Genomic DNA, 20928 nt, shown 5'->3' with positions numbered 1-20928 from the left:
CCACCGCGTCAGCACTTCCGGACATGCGTCCGAAGCAGGGCTCGCGGTGATGACGCCCCGAAGCACGGGGAACGGACTTCCGGGCGAGGGACCGGACTTGGGAGCCCGCGGCGGCGCTCCCGGACCTCCGGCCGCTCTAGGCCGCGCCGCTCCACTGCCCGCCGGGCCACAGCTCCCTGCGCGAATCCGAGGCTCCCGGCCCCGCCTCCCGGCGGCTCCCGCTAAGCGCACGCGCCGTTGGCCGACGCGGGGTAGGCGGACGGCTGGAGGAGCGCGCGGCCATGCCTGCCCGGGGGGATCCCGCCCGCGTGGTAGGTGCCCGGCCGCCCCCTCCCTGGTGCGCGCCGCTGTCTCTCCTGCCCCCCACCTCATCCCCCAAGGCCAGCTCCCTTCTCTCCCGCGCTTTCGCCTCCCCCGTCCTCCCCGCCCTCGGTCATTAGCTGCGCGGCCCTGCGGGCTTGCCTGCAAAGGTCGCTGCCCAGAGCAATGTCGGATCACCTGCGAGAGTGCGGACAGAGATTCATCCAGGCACATCTTTGACGGAAATTCACATTATCTTTTTGTATTACAGATCTTGTGAAGAGTAAAAATACTCTTTCCTTTAAAAAGTAATTCCAAAGTATGGGAGATACGCAAGTAAATTAGGGGCTACTTTGTGGCCAACAAATTCAGGAAGGGATGTCACTGTTGACCAGATACCAGGAGAACTTGAATGAATTATATTTTCAATACTCTTACCTATGAGCTTTTCATAACCACATCCAGATTTAGTATTTTTAAAATCCTGTCTTTATTCTCTATAGATATAGAACGCACACGCGTTCGTCTGCACACGTGTGCATGTATGTACACACAAACCTGCCTGGATGGCCTGTGTTTGTTTTCTTGTTTAGGACTACATCCACTCGTTTTCATTAAGATACAAACTTAAGGACAGACTAATTTGTAACTTCGGGTATTCTGAACTGTTTAATGTGGTAATTGACAGAATTAAGCCAATTCCTGTAATCAGTTTGTTGGCAGTCAGGTTTCACTTGTTTTACTCCCGCACACTTGAGATACCGTTTTTCCCTAGGCTCTGTGAGCAAAAGACCGCAGCGAGCTGTCCTACACCAGGGAGACGAGAGGAAGAAATGTAGGAGGTCGCCTCCTCCTTGTTACATCATGTGTCAAGGGCACTTAAAAGGGTTTCTTTTGCAGTTTTTCTAACATGATTTACTGAAAATGCTTATCCTGCCAAGAAAAGGACCAGTTATATCCATGAGTGGGCTGGGAAATAAACAGATGGTTCTTCCAACCAAAAATATGTTTCTGACCAGTGATTGGAAAACACATGAATTTGCTGTTGAATTGGGAAAAATTTGATGCCTTTCAGATTCTTGTTTCCTTTTCAAAGGTATCTAAAAGTCCAAGTCAAAGAAATCTAAGATGCAATAAATCTCACGATGAAAAAGTCAAGAGCTTGGGGAGAGGGACTCAGACCCTTTAATGGTCAGGGTGTATTTTCTCCCCAGAAGCCTTATTCTGCATCATGCTGTACATCAGGCCTTGCCCATTGGAACTGAGCACTGTGGAGGTCGTAACGGTGAAGCGAGTGGGAGTGGTGGAAAGGGAATTTGTTGTCCACTCTAATGTGTGTTTGCCCGTTTCTTTCGCATCCCAGTCTATTATCCTCCCAGTCCACAATGCTGAGCCATGGCTGGACGAGTGCTTGAGGTCTGTTCTGCAGCAGGACTTTGAAGGCTCCATGGAACTCTCAGTTTTCAACGATGCCAGCAAGGTATGTGTGCACTACTGTTGATGAGGGTGCCCCAGGGAAAGTCACGCTTGACTGACCTGCCAGCACCCTCCTGTTTTCAGGACAAGTCTATGACTATCGTTGAAAAATGGAAAGAGAAGCTAGAAGGTTCCGGGATCCTCGTGGTCATTGGAGGGCATGATTCTCCTTCTCCCCGAGGAGGTCAGTGACTATGTTTAGCTTATTATTTAACTGTAATATTTATCAACTGATGTACTTAAATAATTCCTTGTTCAAATCCTAGTGAAAAGGATCCTGAGAAATACTTAAGTTTACCACTTACTAAGAACCCAGAAAACCTAAATTTCTAATTTTAGAGTTGCCTATTCCTCCTTGTAGTTCTGTCAGTTTTGAGTTTATGTATTTTGAAAACTCTGTTAACATTTAACATTGCTATGAAGAATTGACCCCTTCATCATCATGAAATAACCCTGTTTATCTCTGGTAATATTCTTTGCTCTGAAATCTATTTGTTTAATATTAATATTAACTATTCTGACTTTATTTTGGTTAGTGTTACTGTAGTACAACTTTTCCATCTTACTTTTAACCCATTTGTGTCTTTATAATTTAAAGTGTACTCCCCCCTTACAGATTCTTATAGATGGCATATAGATGTTGCTGTCTTAATCCAGTCTGATGATCTCTGCCTTGTAACTGTTTACACTAGTTATGCTTAATGTGATTGCTGATATGATTAGCTTTGCATGTCTTCTTGCTATTAGTATATAAGTTAAATCTGTTCTTTATTCCACTTTCCTCTTTTTCTTCCCTCTTTTGTACTATTCAAATATTTTTATGCCAGCTTGTGATACCACATACTGTACAAGTCACCCATCACAGAATATAATTGAGTGGTTTTTAGTTTAACAGATGTGTGCGACCACCACCACAATTTTAGAACATTTGCTTCACCTTAAAAAGGAACTCTGTACCCTTTAATCATCACCCTCCATGCTCCATTCCCCTCAGTCCTACACAGCCACTAATTTACTTTCTGTCTAAAAATCTGCCTAAATTTGAGCTCTTACATTAGCTCTTTGACCCATTTTGTGTACAATATGAGGTAAGAGTCCATTTCATACAAATGAGATATATAATATGTGCTCTTTTGTGACAACCACCTTTCATTTAGCATAATGTTTTTAAGGCTCATGTTGTAGCACACACCCCATGTCTCCAGGCGTGGAACCCCTGCCCCACAACTCAGGGCAAGGGGATGGGGCTGGAGTTCCTGGTGGTGCCACCCTCGGTAGGTAGCCTCTGGCTTGGAGCAGGGCTGGGTGGGAAGGGGAGCCAGCTTCAGCCACAGTTGCCTGGGACTCACCTTCAGCCACAGGTATGTGGAGTCGGGGTGAGAAATGCGATGTGTGCCCCTCCCAGGAGAAGCTGGGGTGGGGGGTGCGGGAATCAGAGTGCCAGCTGCTGTGGTCCCTGTGGGGAGGACGAGGGGCAGGCCTGGGTCTGGTGCCACAGGCTCACCGTTACTCGGGGCTAGTAGGCATTCTCAAGCGAACACTTCCTCATTTGCTGTCTGTCCTCAGGGCCATTTTCAGAGACTGTAAATGTGTTAAAACAGTTGTCACCAGTTTTGCTGGAGAGCCATCTGTGGGCCCCTTTTGCTGTCATTCCAGAATGGGGTCCCAGTCAAAACTCCTCATGGTCCTGTTTGACCTCCTTTCTTGGCTCATTAGCTATAATTCTTTATTTCACTGTTTTAGGGGTTGATTTGGGGTTTATAGTATTTATCTTCTGCCTATCAGTTCAACCCTTCAGATGCTCACATACAACCTCACGTGTCTGGGAAACTATACCCTCCTGCTTTACGCTGCTGTTGTGCGTTTTATTTCTACCCATATTCAGACCCCACAGTGCATTGGTATTAGTTTAAATGGTCAGTGATCTTTTAAAGAGATTTAGGTTATAAAAAAAACAGCGCACTCACCCTGAAGTTGCTGTCTCCGGCGCACTTCCTTTCTTTGTCTAGGTCCGCGTCCCATGTGCTGTCATTTTCCTTCTGCCCAAATGACTTTTTCTGGTGGTGACGGATTCTCCCACTGTTAGCGGGTCCTCATCTGGCACATCTGTGACTCTGGGTACTGGGATGATGGGCTCCCAGAGCTCCTCGCCCTCCAGTCAGTCCCCAAGCTTCCCCGAACCCCCCGACGCAGGCGAGCTTGCCCGGGCTACCTTCCCATCCCGCCTCTGCCCCCGCACCCCCCCTCCTTGCATCTGTCCCGCCAGGCCCCCGTCTGCCCTTTTTCCTGCAATCCCTCTCCCTTTCCAGAGCGGACAGGAGAGGAGAGGTGCGGTGGCCTGGCATCTGTGGCTGGGGAGCAGCGCCCAGGCCTGATGTCGGCCCTGCTTCCCTCCCACGTGGGGGTGCGGCCTCCCGGCCCTAGAGGTCCCTGCAGTTCACACTCATTGGTCAGTCACTGCTCCCTGGTTACACTGTCTTAGGTCTTTGGCAGTTTTTCCATTATCTTGGGTTTTCCACTGAGGTGATCTGATCCTGAATCAATACTTTGTTTCTTGATTTCTAACTTGCACTTCATTATATTTTTTACCAGATGGGAGTCTAGAATGGTGTGTAACCGCATTAATGAGCCCTCTATTCTTGACTAGTGGGACTGTTTGCAGGGTTTCACTGTTAAGTATGACATTTGCTGTTGCTTTTCAGTAGGTACCTTTACCATGTCAATTTGTGATTCCTAACTTAGTAAGGCTTCAGGAAATGAGGTATCAGCACGGAATTTTGTTAAATATCTTTTAGGTATCTGTTAGGTGATTGTTTATTTCTCCTAACATCTTTTCAGCAGTAGATCATGTCAGCACTTTTTCTGAACAGTGAATCACTCTCACCACGCCAGACACACTGGCAGCAGCACAGTGGCATTTGTGCACAGCAGCATGGCCCTTCCGCACACCTTTGCATTGGAACACGTGTGGGCAGCTGGGCAGCTGGTCTGTGGTGTGTGTGATGTGCCTGCTTAGGGATGAGCAGAAAGCGTCAGGCTTGCTGAGAGGAGAGCAGAGACCGCACGATGCAGGTCCGCCCCCTTGTCTCAGCCTCCCGTATCAACCAGCCTGCGTTCAGGTGACGGGAAAGCCCCTTACTCATCTCCAGGAATAAGTGTCTGCTTTGACTTGGTGCACATTTTCCTTGAACAGCAGTGTGTGGCAAGAAGTGCAGGTGCTCAGAAAGGTCCGCGTGCACCGTGAGCCCGTGGCCTGGGAGCTGCTGTGGCCTCCGTCCTCACGTGGCTCACTGGGCCTACTTGGATGGGGTCCCACCTGCCCTCGGGAGTTCAGGCTGCAGGTGCCTCTCCCCTCCCTCCCATCGGGGTTTTTGTTACAATATTTATGTTGTTGGGGTTCAAGTGTTCATGTTCTGTCCTGTCATGTGCTTTACTAATGAATTCAAGCCTTGTCTGATGAGTGCAGACTCCCTCACTGTGGACCGCATGGGGTCAGGCTCCGGCTGCTGCGCTGCGGGCCCCCGGGGTGCGTCCCAAGTATTGGTATCCAGGGAGCCTTGAAAAAGCCTCTGGCTTATTCTACACACGGGCCGCTGTTCGGTGTTTGGCTCTTCCCTTCTTTTTCTTTCATTTAATTTCCTTTTTACATGTCCCTTTTTCATTTTGCTGGGATCCTTTTTCAACATCCGGTATGTGGGTGGTAAAAAACCTAGAGTTTTTACATGTCCAAAAATGTCTCCATTTTGTACTTTCACTCATCTGACAGTGTGGCTGGGCATAGAGTACTAGGCGCAATGACTTTTCCTGGAATTTTGAAGGAATTGCCTCATTATCTTCTGGTGTTCCCTGATTCCAGTAAGAAATCTCCCGTCAATCTGACTCTTGTTATTTTAAAGTATCTTTCCTGAAAGTGTTTAAAACTTTTATCCTTGCATTTTGAGTTTTGAAATATGAAGGCGCAGATATTTTTCATTCACCCACTGCTTTTCTACTGAATGGTCATCTTTGCACCCTTAGGTTTAATTGGAATATGTGGGCTTCCTGTAGTTGGCCTTCCGGGTTTTCTCCTAAGATCCACACTTGCTGCCGTTAGGGGCACAGGATGAGTCGGGCGTCTTCCCCTGGAGCTGGTCCCCCTGGGCACCTGTCACCCTCGTGGGAGCTCGGGCAGGCCTGGTGCTCGAGTCCCACCCCGACGAGCCCCATGTGATTGGGGATTGGGTGCAGCCTCCTTGGAGGTGCTGAGGTGCATGCAGGCTTGAGAACTGCTTATTTAAAGTGGCCTCAGGAGTGGGGTGGCTTCACCCCCACTGGAGGCTGGGTCCTGAGGGGATCCTGTAGCGTCCAAAGGTAGGCATGCTGAAGGGCTGGGGCCAGTGAGACATTCAGTGGGGATGCAGGATGGACTGGTGCCCGGAGGTGCCCTTGGAGCCCGGCCCGCACCCCGTAGATGTGTGGGTCCTCGCAGTCCTTCATTCTCCCACCCCACCCCTGCCGGCCCGGCCTGCCTGCGGCTCCTCTGCTCTGGCCTGAGTCCTCGCCTGAGTCCTTGGGGTGGTGCCGCTCCCTCAGGATGCACTGAGTCACCCCGTGGGCATGCCAACATCACGGCTGGGAGCCCAGGGGCTTCCTCACAGCTCTCGGGCTCCCCCGACCCTCAGGCAGGGTTGAATGCTGCCCGTGACCTGAGCGGGGCCCGCCCTCATGTTGTGTGGCTTCCCTCCAATACTGAAGGCCGGGTGTTGGTGAAGGTGAGTCAGGGAGCAGGGGGGCTTCCCGGGAAGACACACAGCCCTGTGACTAGGAAAACAGCACAGTGGAAACCTCTGTTAGAAGTGAATTTCCAATCAAAAGTGATTTTTAGAACTTGGTCTTTGAAGAAAAGCCTTTCCCTGGTGTTTTAGAAAGTTCATGCCAGGAGACTGTCCTCTGACCGGGTGGCCTCCCAGGGACGTGCCTCTCCATGGTGGGATCAGGACCAGGCCCTGCCTCCCTGGTGCCCTGGCCGGGCTGGGGGCTGGGCTGCGGCACAGTGTTGGGAGCAGTGGGGACCCGGCAGGTGCTGAGGGGTGTGCAGTGGCCTGCCCAGCGTGAGGCTCGGAGGGCAGGTGGTGCACAGCAGGCACACGGAGGGTCAGCTGCTGTTCTGTCTGTCGTCGCACACTTCCTGAAGATGTTAATATTTTTCCCCAAATTCTTTCCTGTTTTCATTATCTCCATTTTGTTTTAAATAGAAAATTATTTTATATATCAGTTCATCCAGAACATCTGTCTCAACCTCCTTCTGAAATGTGTGTAAGCAAATGGTGATTTTTGGAACTAATATGAACATCCACTGAAAATACTCTTGAATTAAGATGTTTTTCGTTTCCCATCGTTGGAAGTAGATGGGAGGCATCTGGTGACCCTTGGGGTGGCTTATTTAGTCTCTACTTCAAAGGCAAGTCTCATCTTTCATAAAATACCTGTTGTACGTCACACGTAAATAGAGCCACATCACATTTGTGTGTGTTCTGTCAGGAACAGAAAACTAGTGTGAACAAATGAGGGCATCCTGCCGTCTTTGTTGAAGCTGAGTCAGGCAGGTCCTTGGGGTTCCCTATCACACATTACTAAACTGCAACTAGTTTGATCATATCTGAAAGGACAAATTTCCAATAACAACATTTTCTTAAATAGGAAGACTTAGTCAACCATTGGGTGACATGCATGCAAAGTGTCTGCAGGAGCGCCGGGTGATTTAATTGGATTAAGGTTCATGTATTCTTTTCAATCATGATAGAGGCAGACGTTTCTTAATAATGTGGTAACTTGCTGAACCAAAATAAAACACAATCCTACCCTCTTCTCTCCAAGAGTAAGGAATGTTAGTATTTGGCTAAGGCATGAGTTTCTCCTGTGACCATGACAACTGGCCTCCCTCCCAAAGGGATAGGCCTCCCCAGACATCACGTCCTGGCACCAACATTTGGCTTTCTTTAGGGCAGTAATATTAAAGTGAATTCCTTGTCTCTGCCACACACGAGGTTCATTGTGAGAAACTCCCAGCTTTCTTAGAAGTGAGGTGCATTTTCTTTCACTACCCAGATTATTGGGTTCGATTTTTCCCCTTCTAAAGTCAGCAATAATGAGAAGCTTTTCAAACAGGCTTCATGCTCATTTACATGTGATTGCGGGAAGCCTCTTCCCGTTTTTCATTTTCCGCACGCAGCCCTTTGATTTGGGGTCCCATGGGGTCCTTCCCTGGGTCGCCTTGCTGCACAGTGATGTTGGAGATGTACCGACAGCTGCGTCGGCGATGGCTGCTCATCTGCCCCAGAGGCCCAGGGCTGGGCTCTGCCTTCTGTGTGTGCATTTCCTTCTCTGAGCTCCATATACCCACGGTTCTTTGAAATCTGGGGTCGCCCTGCTGACTGGTCTGGCTGGGCCACACCTCGGGAAGCTGCCCTGGGTTGTGCCCTCCATGCCTGAGCAGGTTGGGGTCCTGTGTCTGCAGCGTGACTGACCGTGGTGCCCCAGCTTTCTCTGAGCAGCTGAGTGTCAGGGGGGCTCATCTTTCCCTGCTGGAGAGCAGACAGGCACTGTCCTTACAGCAGAAATCCAGGGGCACCTTGGGGTGGCCTGAAGTCAACACTCTGTCAGTGTCCCCTGGGGACTGACAGCATTCCTCAGGTGGGCTCAGCTCTGATACCAAGAGGTCCATTCTTCCAGCTCTGCGTGCCCCGTCCTCAGTGGCACCAGGCCCATGTGTCTGTGAGCACACGTCGGGTGTCTCTGGCCTCTTTCTGGGACAGGAGGGTGAGGTGCCTGGTGGGCCCCTTCTGGGGCCACACAGCTCCTCTAAGCTGCCTGCCTGAGTGGGCACATTGATCTTGCTAATGCAGAAGCCTTTCCTGTCAGGCCCTGCCTTCTGGCCTGACAGTTTTTTCCCACAAAAGCACCTGCTCACCTGCCCAGACAGCAGGTGGGCGCCCTTGGTGGTCTTTGCTGTATGTGACTCTAGCATCCCTGGCCTGCAGCTCCTCAGCACGCTCCTGTCTTGTTCAGCCTCCAGCGCCGTCTGTTTGGGACCTGACTGCGGGTCATCGTCCAGCTCTTTCCACCCATTGGAATCTCTTTGAAGGCAAGGATTTTAAAAGACATTTATTGAAATATATCCAGACGGAAAGGTGTGCTTTTCGTAATTGTTCTGCTCATTGATTTCCACACACTGAGCACACCACGTAAGGGCGCCCCGAGGAAGAGAGCCCGCCATGGGCGCCCAGGCAGCCACTTCCCGACGGGTGGCAGCACAGGCACGTGTCACCATGGGCACTTAAAGGCACCACTCGGGCCAGGGCTCCCGGGGCTCCACAGCCGTGTGGTATCAACCTCACGGTGTGTGCAAGCCCAGATTTGGGGCCTCACGGTACGTTTCCAGGCATTGGTTCTATGCCAGGGTTCTCAGGACAGCCATGTCTTGGTGAACGTGCGATGCGCTGCATCAGGAGCACCTGGAGGTGGAGCTGCTGGGCTGCGGGGTGTGCATGAGTCCGGCTATGGTGACGCTGGCAGTGGCCGCAGTCCCTGAAAGGTGTCCAGTCCAGCGAACGCTCTCCAGCCGATCACATACAGGCACGGTGCCCCTTCCTCCACCAGCCATGTCATGCCGCCCCCCAGCAGGACTTCACATAAGGCGCCTGCCAGCATGTGCACGGGCACGTCCACTAGTGACGTTTCTGTTTTGTTGTTCAAAAGTATCCCCGGGGCTCAGCCACGTGCTGCGTTCAGGACATGCCTGCCGAGCTGGCTTCCTCGCCACACGTACTCTCGATGTCCCAGCGCTGGTGGACGCCACCGTCTTAAACTCAGCATCGCGCCAAGTGCTGGCTTCCTTTGCTTCCTTCCCACTCCCGAAGCTGACCTAGACCTTAACTTGTTGGCACAGCACCCATTACACTAAGTTTTATGCAAGACAGTACCATTGAAAATTGAATAAGAGCTTCTCTCTTTTTTTTTTAACAGTTGGATATTCTAAAAATCAAGCAGTAGCACAGAGCTCAGGGCCTTACCTTTGCTTTCTGGATTCAGTAAGTATCTCTCTGTTTTATTTTAAATGTGTGTATGTACACTGGTTGAATAATTATCTTACATTTTGGTGTGTTTCTTGAAAATCATTATTCTAGTCTGGTATGATCAGACTTAGGATTTAAGTTTGAGAACTCATTGCTGTTCAATTGTTACATACTTAAAAGATTAATAGTCTCAGGCAGGAAAATTCATTCAAGTTGAAGAGAAAACACAAAAGAAAAATGGGCGGCAGATAAAAAGGAAAGGCAGGTGGGGGGTGCGCAGAACATGCAGATGGCAACATAAACATGAATGTTTCTATAATGATTTGTAATCAAAGAAATGCAAGTTAAATTAGATGACTCATTTTAAAAAACAAATTAACAAAGTTTTCTAACAATGTAGTGGTCAGTGTTTGGAAAGTGTGAATTGCCAGCATAATTTTGCATTTGTATCAAGAACTTCAAGAATGTTAATGCCCTGGGCTCCTAAATTTCACTGGTAGGAATCTGAAATTCTGGAAAAGATGTGTGTCTAGAGACACGTCAGTGGTTACGATACGGACATTCAGAAGCTAGTTCATGTGGAGTAAGGGCCCTGTGGATCTGCGGGAGAGAATTACTGTATGTTTATAAAGAATTTGTAACAACGTGGCAAATGATTACAATGGTGAAAAAAACCACATAACTGCACCCACCTGTGCTCCTGCGGGGTCTTGGCTGAAGGAAGGAGAGAAAAGGCAAATGGGGGAGGCAGGACGTGTGAGGAAAGGTGCTGGGAAGCGGAGCCTGGGTCAGACGGGGGAGGAGTCGCCCCCAGCAGCCGTGGGGTCAGCGCAGGTCTAGGGGGTGTCAAGAACCAGGTCCTTGAAATGCTCTCCAGCACTGGAGTGGGGGCAGAGCAGGCCGTCGCTGGCCGTGGTCTCGGCAGTCGTGGGGCAGGCGGGTCTGGGGGGCTGTGCTGCGCAGCCCACAGGGGAGCGCCTGAGGCCCCGGGGGCGCTAGGACTGTGGTGCCCGCGTCTGCCTGCGGGAGACCTGCTCCTCCACTGGCAGCTTGAGTGCTGCTCGGCTTGGTCGGAGGTGGAAACGGGGCGGAGAGGAGCTTGCTTCGCCTTGCTGGTGACTTACGGGGGGTCTGCCAGGGGTGGGCAAGGTGGGCAGGCACCTCTGTTGTTTATGGTTCAGCAGTTCTTGACTGTGTGTGAAATAAAACACAGCAAACAAAGCATCCGGCATTCAGAGAAACAGCCTTCAGGGGTCTGCCCCATCACGGGGATGGGTTCCTGGCTTGACAGGAGCAGGTGCCATGACTTTGGAGAGGGGCCCTCCCCTGGCAGCGCTGGTCTCCTTGGGCGAGGCTTCCTTCCAGGGGGCAGCCTCTCCTCACCGGCCCACCCCAGAGAGCCTCTGTCCGCCACTGCCCTCCCCAGAGTCTAGCAGTGTGGCCTCTGCGTTGGCAGGCCATGTGTGCCACCACAGGGCAGTCTGCGCTGTGTGGCCCCTGGGTGGCCACACTGTCCGGCAGGGGCCTCAGGCCCAGGGAGGCGAGAGTGAGGAGGGCTGGGAGCAAGCCCCGCCAGGCCGGGAGCCGGCTGCTGTCCCCTGGGCGCTCCTTAGAAGAGGGGTCCCTGCCTGCCCTCGGGCCCCCTCCGCCCCACCATCCTCTTCTCTCTGGCCTCCCGGCGGGCTCGCTCCACTATCACTCCTCTGACTTCTTAGACTGGACATGCGGCTCCTCGCCTTTCGGCCTGTCTTTCCCTGGGGTAGGATGTGAGGCAGATTGTTCTCTCCTCGTGACCTCTGTTGGGTTAGGGTTAGCCCCAAAGCCTGAACTTCTTGTTAACCTCTCCTAGTTTTTACTGTGATTTCTTTTTCTCCTTAAATTCACATCCCAGGCTCTTGGAACACAGAATTGAATTACTTGTGGTCCTTGGCTTGGGACACATTCTCCGTTTTATTTGTCTCTGTGTTCCTCAACGCACCTGTGTTTATTTGGATATTGGTGAAAACCCCGTGAACCCGCTCTCCAAAACCAGAGCAGCGCAGTCCCCTGACCACTTACCCCAGTGGGGTTCGCCACCTCCCCAGTCAAGTGGGTTTCAGGGGGTTGAGCGGGGTTCTGCTGCATCACGTCATCCCTGTGCCTTAGTGCCCGTGGCTTACTCGGCACAGACTTGGCCAGCCCGGTGAGGAGGCTTGTCTGTTCCACCTTTGCATCATGCACCCCCGGGCTTTGTGTCTGATTCGAGTTTAATGGCGGGATCACTCAGAAGAGCACCAGTGTCACGGAATAGAGTCCGCGGCCGCTCCGAAAGCTGGGGGCACGTCCTGGACATCTGCTGCGCTCCAGCAGAACTGGTCCGGAGCCCCAGTCGGGCCAAGGGCTGTGTGGGTGACGGCAGGGCATGGGGGCTGCGGACCCCCGGGCCTTTCTCCGCCTCGCCGCCGGTCGCTCGGGGTCAGGCAGGTGTGTGTGTTCTGACTGAGGTGGGCGCCCCTTGTTTCAAACCAAAGACACTGTTGCCTCATGTAGAAAGTCCTTTTCATTCTCCAACAGCGCATCACAGTGACCAAGTGCTGTCCCTCCAACGAAACGAACCTGATGGGAGCCTCAGAGCCTCCCGCAGGTGTCCTGTGACTTTCTCGCTAGCTGGTCTGTGTGGCTGCTGGCCGGGCATCTGGCTGTACCCCTGAGAGGCTGAGCTGCAGGCCCTTTCCTGAGAGCCTGCTGAAGTCTGTCCCCCAGGCGGGGCCGCGCTGGCGGGGTTAGGGTGCCTTCCACCAGCCACCGCCCCTGCGTCACCCAGCACACCACGCCCTTTCTTCCTGTTCTTCCCTGGAAAAAAAGATGGGCCTCTGTTTTAGACCCAGAATCCAAGGGTTTTAGCTGGTTCAGGAGCAGGGCCATGTGACTTTAGCCTGAAGGGCCCGAGTAGCACCCCAAGGTGCAGACAAGGCCCTTCATCCACACAGTGGGGAGTGGGGCCCCAGGCCCATGGCACCTGCAGGTCAGTGGACTCTGCTACCGCTGCTCTTGAAAAAGGCATCTTCCTTATCCTTAGCACTCAGTTCTGAAGTTTTTTCTCACGTGGAGGAAAGGGCTTGTGTGGGAGAAGCCTGCCTCATCACCCACACGTGAGGCCACCCAGTCGGCGCCCGTTCGACTCGCACTGCTGTGGCATCGCAGCTGTTCTCGAAGCTCCAGCTCTCCTGAGCACGTCATGTTTCTAAGGGACACATGGCCCAGACAGCTGTGAGCTTCCCAAGTATTTTTTCTTCATATAGTTTTCTTTTTAAGGCTTCAGAAAGGGGAGTGATCTGGGCCTTTGTCCAGCTGCGCCTCCAGAGCCAAGGAGAGTGTGCTGGACAGACTCCAGACCTCGCAAGCGTCCAGGTGGTTCTTTTGCAGCCAGGCCGAACAGGTGGCCTCCACCTGAAACGGTGTCCCCCCTTGACGGGTGGGTCCAAGTGCCGGTGCTGAGAGCTGCTTGGTGCCGGGCGTGGGGCCCCCCCGAACACACAATGGAACTGAGTCTGGGGACCCTAATGGTGCTCTCACTGTGTTTCCTTTGCGAAATCCAGTCTGACAGTTTCCGCCTTCGATCGCACTGTTGAATTTAGTCACATCTGTTATTTTATGCCATGTGGGTTCTTTTGCCATTTTATGTCAGTTAGGCTGTTTTGCTATTTACTTTCCGTCTCACGTGATTTTTGTTCCTGTTCTGACTTTACTGCCTCACTTTACTGGACAGACATTTTCTAGTTTATAATGATTGACTTTTAACTCTTCTGAATTATTTTCTTAGTGCTGCTCTGGGAGTTTTCGTCGGCGTCTGTTCGGCTGAATCGTCTGGTTGTCTGTGTGCGGGTGTGTGTGAGCACTTCTGCGTGGAGTTAACTGAGGCCTTGCATGAAAGTCCGTTCCCCCAGGGATCTTCTGCCTCTCAGGTCTCTGGAGAAACATGTCCTGGGTTGTGGTGGTGTCCGAGGTCGGGCTCTGCCCCGCATACTCCTGACTGGCGGCTGCGGCCTGAGCTGAAAGGCCCTGGGGGGTGAGGTTCCCCGGCCCCCGGGTCCAGAGCAGACACTTGCTCTGATTTCCATCCCCGGCGGCCGAGCAGGCCTGTCGAGACCAAGGTCAGAATCTCAGGATGTCTCCTGTAGATCAGCGCGGCTTGGGAGCAGAAGTGGCTTGCTTCCTGTCCAGGCTCAGGCGACCTCGCAGACTTGCCCAGTACTATTGTACTATTATCCTGTTAACTGTTGTTGCTTTTATGACTCATGAACTCACACAGCTCTCCTAGTTGATCAGAGCAGGACTGTTTGCCATTGGCTGGCTGGTCCCTTCTAAAAGTGGGCTTTGGGGACATTTTGATCTGGGTTTGGACCCTGCTGTGGTTTGCACGCCGATTTGCTTATTTGCTTCTCCTCAGTAACTCAGAGTTTGGGGGGAAAATGGAAAAAATGTTTCTTTTAAACCCAAAATTCCTTGACTGGATTAGCTTTTTTCTACACAATATTTCTACATTCAGAAGGAAACTGTTTCATTCTGAATTAATGTTACTTGTATAATGCATCAGAATTCTTTTCCCTGAGCTGCCAAGAATGTTTCTTGACTCGTTATCTTTGTGCAAGTCAAGCCAGTCTGGGAACCTCACACAGTGCACCCTTGGGCAGACACTGGGCAGTCTGAACGTGCCCACCGGCAGTCAGGATACTCCATATCAAAGTGCACGGGGCAGGCTAAGGGCCGGGGCACAGTCCCCTTCCTGTGCCCTTCATGCATAAGCCTTACCTGCCTGCCAGGCCCCACCTTTGCATCTGAAGTGCTAGCTCACATCTGGGAGAGCTCACCCTGGCATTTGGCACTGCAGAGCCCCTGGCCCCTGGCCAGAGCGAGCCCCTCCACGGGAGGCATGTGTGGGACAGGCCTCCACTGGAAGGCAGGGCAGATCTGGGCTCTGCAGAAACCCGTCTGCTCTGGTACTCAAATGCACTTTGCTTTTTGTGTGTAATAAAGACTTTTTATTCAGCAAATTTTCCCTCTTTAAAAACAGTGAGGGGAGAGCTTGGAGCTTACTTGTGACCCAGGGCCACCATGTGCTGTGAGGCGGCTGGGGGTCTGCTCTGCCATCTACTGGGTGGCGGGTCCCCACCTTTGGCTATCTCAGCTCTGTGGTTGTGGCTGTTAAATGTCCTCAGTCTCCTTGTACTTGGAGATGTTGACTCTTGGCCTGGAGATGATCCTGGTAGAGGTGATGGTAAATTGTTTTAGGATGTCTTCAAGAGCTAAGACTTTCTGGGCCATTTGGCTTCTAGCACAAATCCTCCAGCTGGAAACGGGTCTCAGCGAATCCTGTGTTCGTGTTTACACCCTTACGTGTAATTGCCACGAGACCTTGGTGAATTCGTATCCTTCCCAAGCCTTGTTTCTTTGGCCACAGAGTGGAGATATTGGCTGCTCTGTCTCCAGCTATAGACGATTAGCTATAGATGATTAGGTACATACCAGAGAGAGAGAGAGAGAGAGAGAGAGAGAGTGTGTGTGTGTGTGTGTGTAAATGGTGAAGGCAATCAAAATAAGATTCAGTCTTGGGCAGATCTTCTTATGCTCCACAGATGTGTTTGAGGGCCAGCCAGACACTGTAAGTGGGCGGCCTGGCTCTGGAAAGGCCGCAGTGTCCCGTGCTCAGTGTGTCGGGGGAGCCTTGGCGCCCTGAGTAAGTGTGGGATGAGGTCAGACTTGCAGCGTGGGTCTTTGGTGCTCACCCAGGCTTGGGGGTAGCAGGGCTGAAACTGCTCAGTGGTGCACCCCATTCTCCAGGCTGCGTGCTCAGGAGCCTTCAGCAGGGTCTCAGAGGTGGTCGCGCCCTGGCTTGAGACCACCCCAGCCTGTGGCTTCCATTAGCCCCTCAGCTTTCTTTCTGAAATGCAGCCGTGTGCTGGCCTTTCCCCCTTCCCAACTAAAAACCCCACACAGGTCAAAGACTGGTTTTGGGAGTCTTTGACTGCAGACTTCCGCATGAGGCTGCTGGGCATAGGAGATGCTCTGCCAGTTTGATCAGCCGACCTTCCCCTTGAGGGAAATTCCCTTTCATCCTCTGCCACTGGCCAAACCACTTGGAGCCATCCTTCGCGCATCCCGGCGCTTCCTCCTTGTTGAGATTCCCAGCCAGGGTTGGCCACACACATGACCAAAAGTGTACTCCTGGGCAGAGCCAGGGAAGGACTTGGGCCTGGAAAAGCCACAGAACACGGTCAGCTTTCCCACTGTGCTGCCCTCGTCTCCCCCTCCCCCCGTCTGCCCCTCCTTACCCACACCTCCCTCCCCGCCCCTGCCCTCTCCCCGTCTTCCCCTTCCCACCACCACCCCTGGCCTCCCCTCCCCCTTGCAGAGTTACCACTATTCTGACTGTGGGATCATAATTTTCCTGCTTTTCTTAACAGTTTGCATTAGGTGTGTGTTTCTTAAATAGCACATGCGCTTTGGCTTGACTCTGAGCGCCAGGTGGACGGATGACGCTGCGTGTTCCGCCTGCGCTCTCAGGACTGCGCCTGTGATCCCGTGCGCCGCTGGGATGGCTCTTTGCTGTGGTGAACCATTTGCTGTCTGGTGCCTGTAGATGTGGGTCCCTGACTTGTAGGAAGCTGTCGCGACTATCTCTGACGCAGATGTGCACGGCTTTTCCATGCAATGGGGGTTCCAGGCCCAGGGCTGTGCCCTCCCTTTGCCACCCCACACGTGTTCCCTGCCGGCTGATAGGCTCGTGGGGGTCCCGCCCGTGGCCTGTCTGTCTGTCTGTCTCTGTTTGCCAGACTTGCACATATGAGAGTTTCATGTGTGCTCTTTGCTGCAGGACGACGTGATGATGCCTCAGAGGGTGAGGCTGCAACACGAAGCTGCTGTTCGCTGCCCGGCAAGTGTAAGTACTGGTGCCCCTTTTGATAAAATTACTGTTTCAGCTTTTAAATTAAGATTTTCCTTGGGGAAAGAAGAGGCAGTTTGTGGTGAGGCTGTACCTTCAGAGAACCACTTGTGGTGGTGTATGACTCTGAAACCCCAGGGTCTTTCCCTTTGGAGGGAGGAAAGATGCCCTTTTTTGGGGTAAGACAGCCCCCCTCGCGCCCCTCACTCTGGGTTTGGCCTACCGCCACCAGGGTGCTGTATCCATGCCATGTACCCACACTGAAGCTCCTCCGGTGCCACATGTGCACAGGCCCTGGGATCTCATTCTAGGCGTCAGGTGGGGCCTGGGACTGCATTTCTCACAGGCTCCAGGGTACTGTGGCCCCGCACCGTGTTTCAGGACCAGCCTGGCTGCTGGCCCTTCATGAAGGAGGGGGCCTGTCGCTGGGACGCGTGTGGGCTCACAGAGTGGGGCCTCAGCACCAAGAGCAAACGCTCAGAAATACACTTCCTTGAGAGGCCATTTCTCAGGGAGTTTCAGTGATTTCTGTTCATTCAAGATGAATTCTTTGTGTCATGGTAGCCCTTTATTTTGGAGCCCTGAGTCTAGCCCACTGTCCAAGAAATGTAGCACGCGCTCTCAGCAGCTACGGCATTTCATGCCCACGCGTGAACCTTCTGCCAGGGTCTCTGGATTCCCCCTGAGCAGGCGGTGCTTCAGTCCGGAGCTGAGTGCCGGGGGCTCTTGCTGCCTGAACGGTTCTTGCTCTTCTGTCGCATGGATGTGAGCATGTCCTTGAAGCGCGCCTGTAAGAGCATAAAGAACGGCGCCTTGCTACGTCCTGAGAGGCCGCTGTCCACGACCCTGCAGGCTGCAAGATTCCAGAGGGCGGAGCATGTGGGAGGTTTGGAAGTGCCATGTCCCACACGGTCAGCAGGGAGTGGCCTGGGATTTGGGTGGCAGGGTCTGATGCCATTAACCCCCCAGACTAGTGGACTCCTCGGGGCTGGACCCCCACTAGCTCAGCATCCCATTCTGGGGCTGGAAGGCAGCTGTGGTGGCAGCTAGACCAGCCTCTGGAGGGGCCACAGCCTCCCCTCCTCTGCAGCGGCTGCCTGTGTGTCCAGGGCTCTCTGCTCCTCCCAGTTCGCCATCCAGGCCAGAGCCTGTGTGTGTCCTGGCCCCTGACCACTCACCCTACACCCTGGTGCAGGGAGTCGGGTCACCCCTGCTGGGCCCCAGCAGCAGCCCCTTCTCCGTGGACACTAGCACCCAAGGCTGGCCCACCTGCCCACAGGTCCTAGCACCCTCAGGTCATGGGCACGAGCCACAGATAGGTTAGAGCAACAGGCAGGTGACCGGGAGCTGGCTCCCGGCTCCACCCTCATCTCCACCAGGTGCCTTGCTGGTCTGGTGTTACTGGCTCTTGGAGGGCAAGGTGGCCACCAGGTGCCCACGGTCAGGCCAGCTTGAATGGATCCTTCGGTGGCCGCAGGGCAGACCCCTTTTCCTGGCCCCTCTGCCAGCTGCCAAGCACATCCCCGGGGAAGCGTGAACAGGACCCCAGGTGTCCAGGGACTGGCCCCATCATGAGCCCCTCACTTCGTCTGCAGGTGGTCCCATGCTCAGAGTGTGGGCCTCGCCTGGCGCAGTGGGTCGTCCAGCAAGATGGGCCCCAGGGAGACCCTGAGAGAGCAGGAAGGTGCCCAAGGCCCGACACTCGCTGACACGCGTCTGAGTGGGAGCTTCCGTCTGTGACCACCCCCCTGGCCCCTCTGTTCTCACCGCTGGATGGGAGGGGCATCAGCAGCTCTCACATGCCTTCCCAGCATGTGCCTTTCCCATGCTGAGCCGCACGGCTGGGGACCAACGTGAGGGCTCTGCCCAGCCCTGACCAGTCCCTTCTGATTATTGTCTGGGGACCAGGAGGTGGTCTACGGGGGATCTGTGTACCTGTGAATCCACGGTGAGGAAGGCTCAGTTTATTGACCAGCTGTGGACCCTCCTCCAGCAGGGTCACGAGGGGGCTTATGTCCAGCTGCCCTACAGGACTGGGTGTCCCTCCCCTGGCCTTAGATCCTGTGTCCTGGGTGCATTTTCCCTGGCGTTATAGGGTGGGCCCTGGGGGTGAGACCACAGTGCCTCCGTTGGCTGCCTGCTGTCCTCTCCCTGGGACACATGCTCTGAGCCATTTCCTCCATCCCTCAGGCCTCCCCAGCTCCCCACTCCTGCAGGGATGCTGGCACCGTGCTGCATGGAGGGCGCATTCTCTGGCATGCCTCCTTGCCATGGCCAGCTCTGTCCCCTCCCCAGGCGCTGGCCAGCTGGCAGGCCCTCTGGTGCTCTGAGGGCCTCTCATCCCTGTCAGGAAGTGTGTGTTACTCTGGGATCCACATGCTTGCCTGGCAGACGGTTGGGGTGACATCCCCAGGCACCAGGTCTCAGCAGGACATGGCCCTCTGTGACCAGCCAGCTTCCGGCAGCCGCGTGTCCTTCTTGCCCCGTGGGCTCTGTGGGAATGCATGTTTCTTTACATGCTGGGACTGAAGCCCACATGGCTCCCACTCCCACGTGGCTGGCCTTTCGGGCGCATGCCCATGGTGCACTCCAGGGCACACACCTTTGCTCCTCTCCCTGCAGAGGCCAGCGCCCTTTGGTTCATGCCCTTTGTCCTGCCCATGTCATGTGCACCAGGACGTGTGCCACAGACTGTGTGCAGGGTCCCATCTGCCGGTCTGTATCTCCGGTGCAGTCAGTGCTCAGGCGCTCTTGGCCACCAGGAATGGTCTCCAAGGAAGGTGAAGTACATGTGGCGAGAGAAGGGGGTGCAGGAGGGAACCGGCTGGCTGCCCGGGGTTGGGGGGAGCCTCCTAGAGCAGCAGGTCCAGCACAAGGGTGCAGGGCATCAGCCGGGCAGGGTGGGCGGAAAGGCGTGGAGGCCCTTGGCCAGCTGTGCCAGCGCCTTCGCTCCCTGGAGGCAGCCCGGGTCCTCCCCTGGGATGATCTCCCTACTGCAGCCTGTGGGCCTGGATCAGGTCTGCAGACCCCTTCCCAGCAGCGTGCAGGTGAGTGTGTGGATGCAGTCTCCCAAGGGGATGCAAAATTGACTGTGACAGATGGGAAGCTGCACGCATCCTACCCAGCTAGGTCAGAGCGGGATTGAGAGCTAGAAAAGGTGGGAGCAGGTGCTGGTAGGAGTGGGGCTGAGAGGCAGGCAGGCAGGGCAGGTGTTCAAGGCCTAAGGGGAGCGTTCCTGAGAGGCTGCCTTCCCAGGACCCACGGGGCCCTGTGCCAGGTTCTGGAAAGAGTCACAAGCCGGCAACGTTTAGGAACAGCAAGTATGTACAAATACGTATGTTCATAGCCACTAGTTGCCACAGACTCCAGGAGCTGTTTTTTTTTTAATTTTGGTATCATTAATTTACAATTACATGAGTAACATTGTGGTTACTAGATTCCCCCCCATTATCAAGTCCCCCCCACATACCCCATTACAGTCACTGTCCACCAGCGTAGTAAGATGCTATAGAGTCACTACTTGTCTCCTCTGTGCTATACTGCCTTCCCCTGCTACATTATGTGTGCTAATTGTAATGCCCCTTATTCCCCTTCTTCCCTTCCCTTCCCACCATCCCCCCCACTCAGTGCCTTTCCCTTTGGTAACTATTAGTCCATTCTTGGGTTCTGTGCTTCTGCTGCTGTTTTGTTCCTTCAGTTTTTGCTTTGTTCTTATGCTCCACAGATGAGTGAAATCATTTGGTACTTGTCTTTCTCCACTTGGCTTATTTCACGGAGCATAACACCCTCTAGCTCCATCCATGTTGTTGCAAATGGTAGGATTTGTTTTCTTCTTGTAGCTGAAAAATACTCCACTGTGTATATGTACCACATCTTTATCCATTCATCTCCTGATGGACACTTAGGTTGCTTCCATTTCTTGGCTATTGTAAGTAGTGCTGTGATAAACATAGGGGTGCATGTGTCTTTTTCAGACTGGGATCTCCAGGACCTGCTTTTTAAGAGTTTACAGTTATGGACTGTTGAATTTATAACCCTTTCCAGTTGGGAAAGATGTCAGAAAACATGCTCTGACGTGTAGGTTTGGGAAAGTGGACTGCGTCTCCTGGAAACCACCTGGGTGGCTGTCCAGCCCTGGGCAGCAGGTGAGAGCTTGGCTTTCCAAGACTTCTATCA

General features: G+C 53.4%; 1 protein-coding gene across 21 annotated transcripts in view; it reads left to right on the top strand.

The window, feature by feature from the left end:
* Positions 1–73: 73 nt before the first annotated feature.
* B3GNTL1 (UDP-GlcNAc:betaGal beta-1,3-N-acetylglucosaminyltransferase like 1) overlaps positions 74–20928 on the top strand; it is a 68726-nt gene continuing 47871 nt past the window's right edge. For 6 of the 21 annotated variants that reach the window (XM_073236189.1, XM_073236188.1, XM_073236186.1 and 3 more), the window contains exons 1-5: positions 77–311; positions 1664–1780; positions 1861–1960; positions 9781–9845; positions 16684–16749. In XM_073236189.1, the coding sequence (XP_073092290.1) occupies positions 282–311; positions 1664–1780; positions 1861–1960; positions 9781–9845; positions 16684–16749 (378 nt within the window). In that variant the 5' untranslated portion in view covers positions 77–281. Of the gene's footprint in view, positions 312–1663; positions 1781–1860; positions 1961–9780; positions 9846–16683; positions 16750–20928 lie in introns of all 21 variants that reach the window. The other 15 variants (XM_073236183.1, XM_073236182.1, XM_073236179.1 and 12 more) reach the window with 7 other exon arrangements.

Source organism: Manis javanica, chromosome 4 (genome assembly GCF_040802235.1).
Source record: "Manis javanica isolate MJ-LG chromosome 4, MJ_LKY, whole genome shotgun sequence".
Classification (NCBI taxonomy): Eukaryota; Metazoa; Chordata; class Mammalia; order Pholidota; family Manidae; genus Manis; species Manis javanica.
This window is presented reverse-complemented; position numbering and strand designations above follow the sequence as displayed.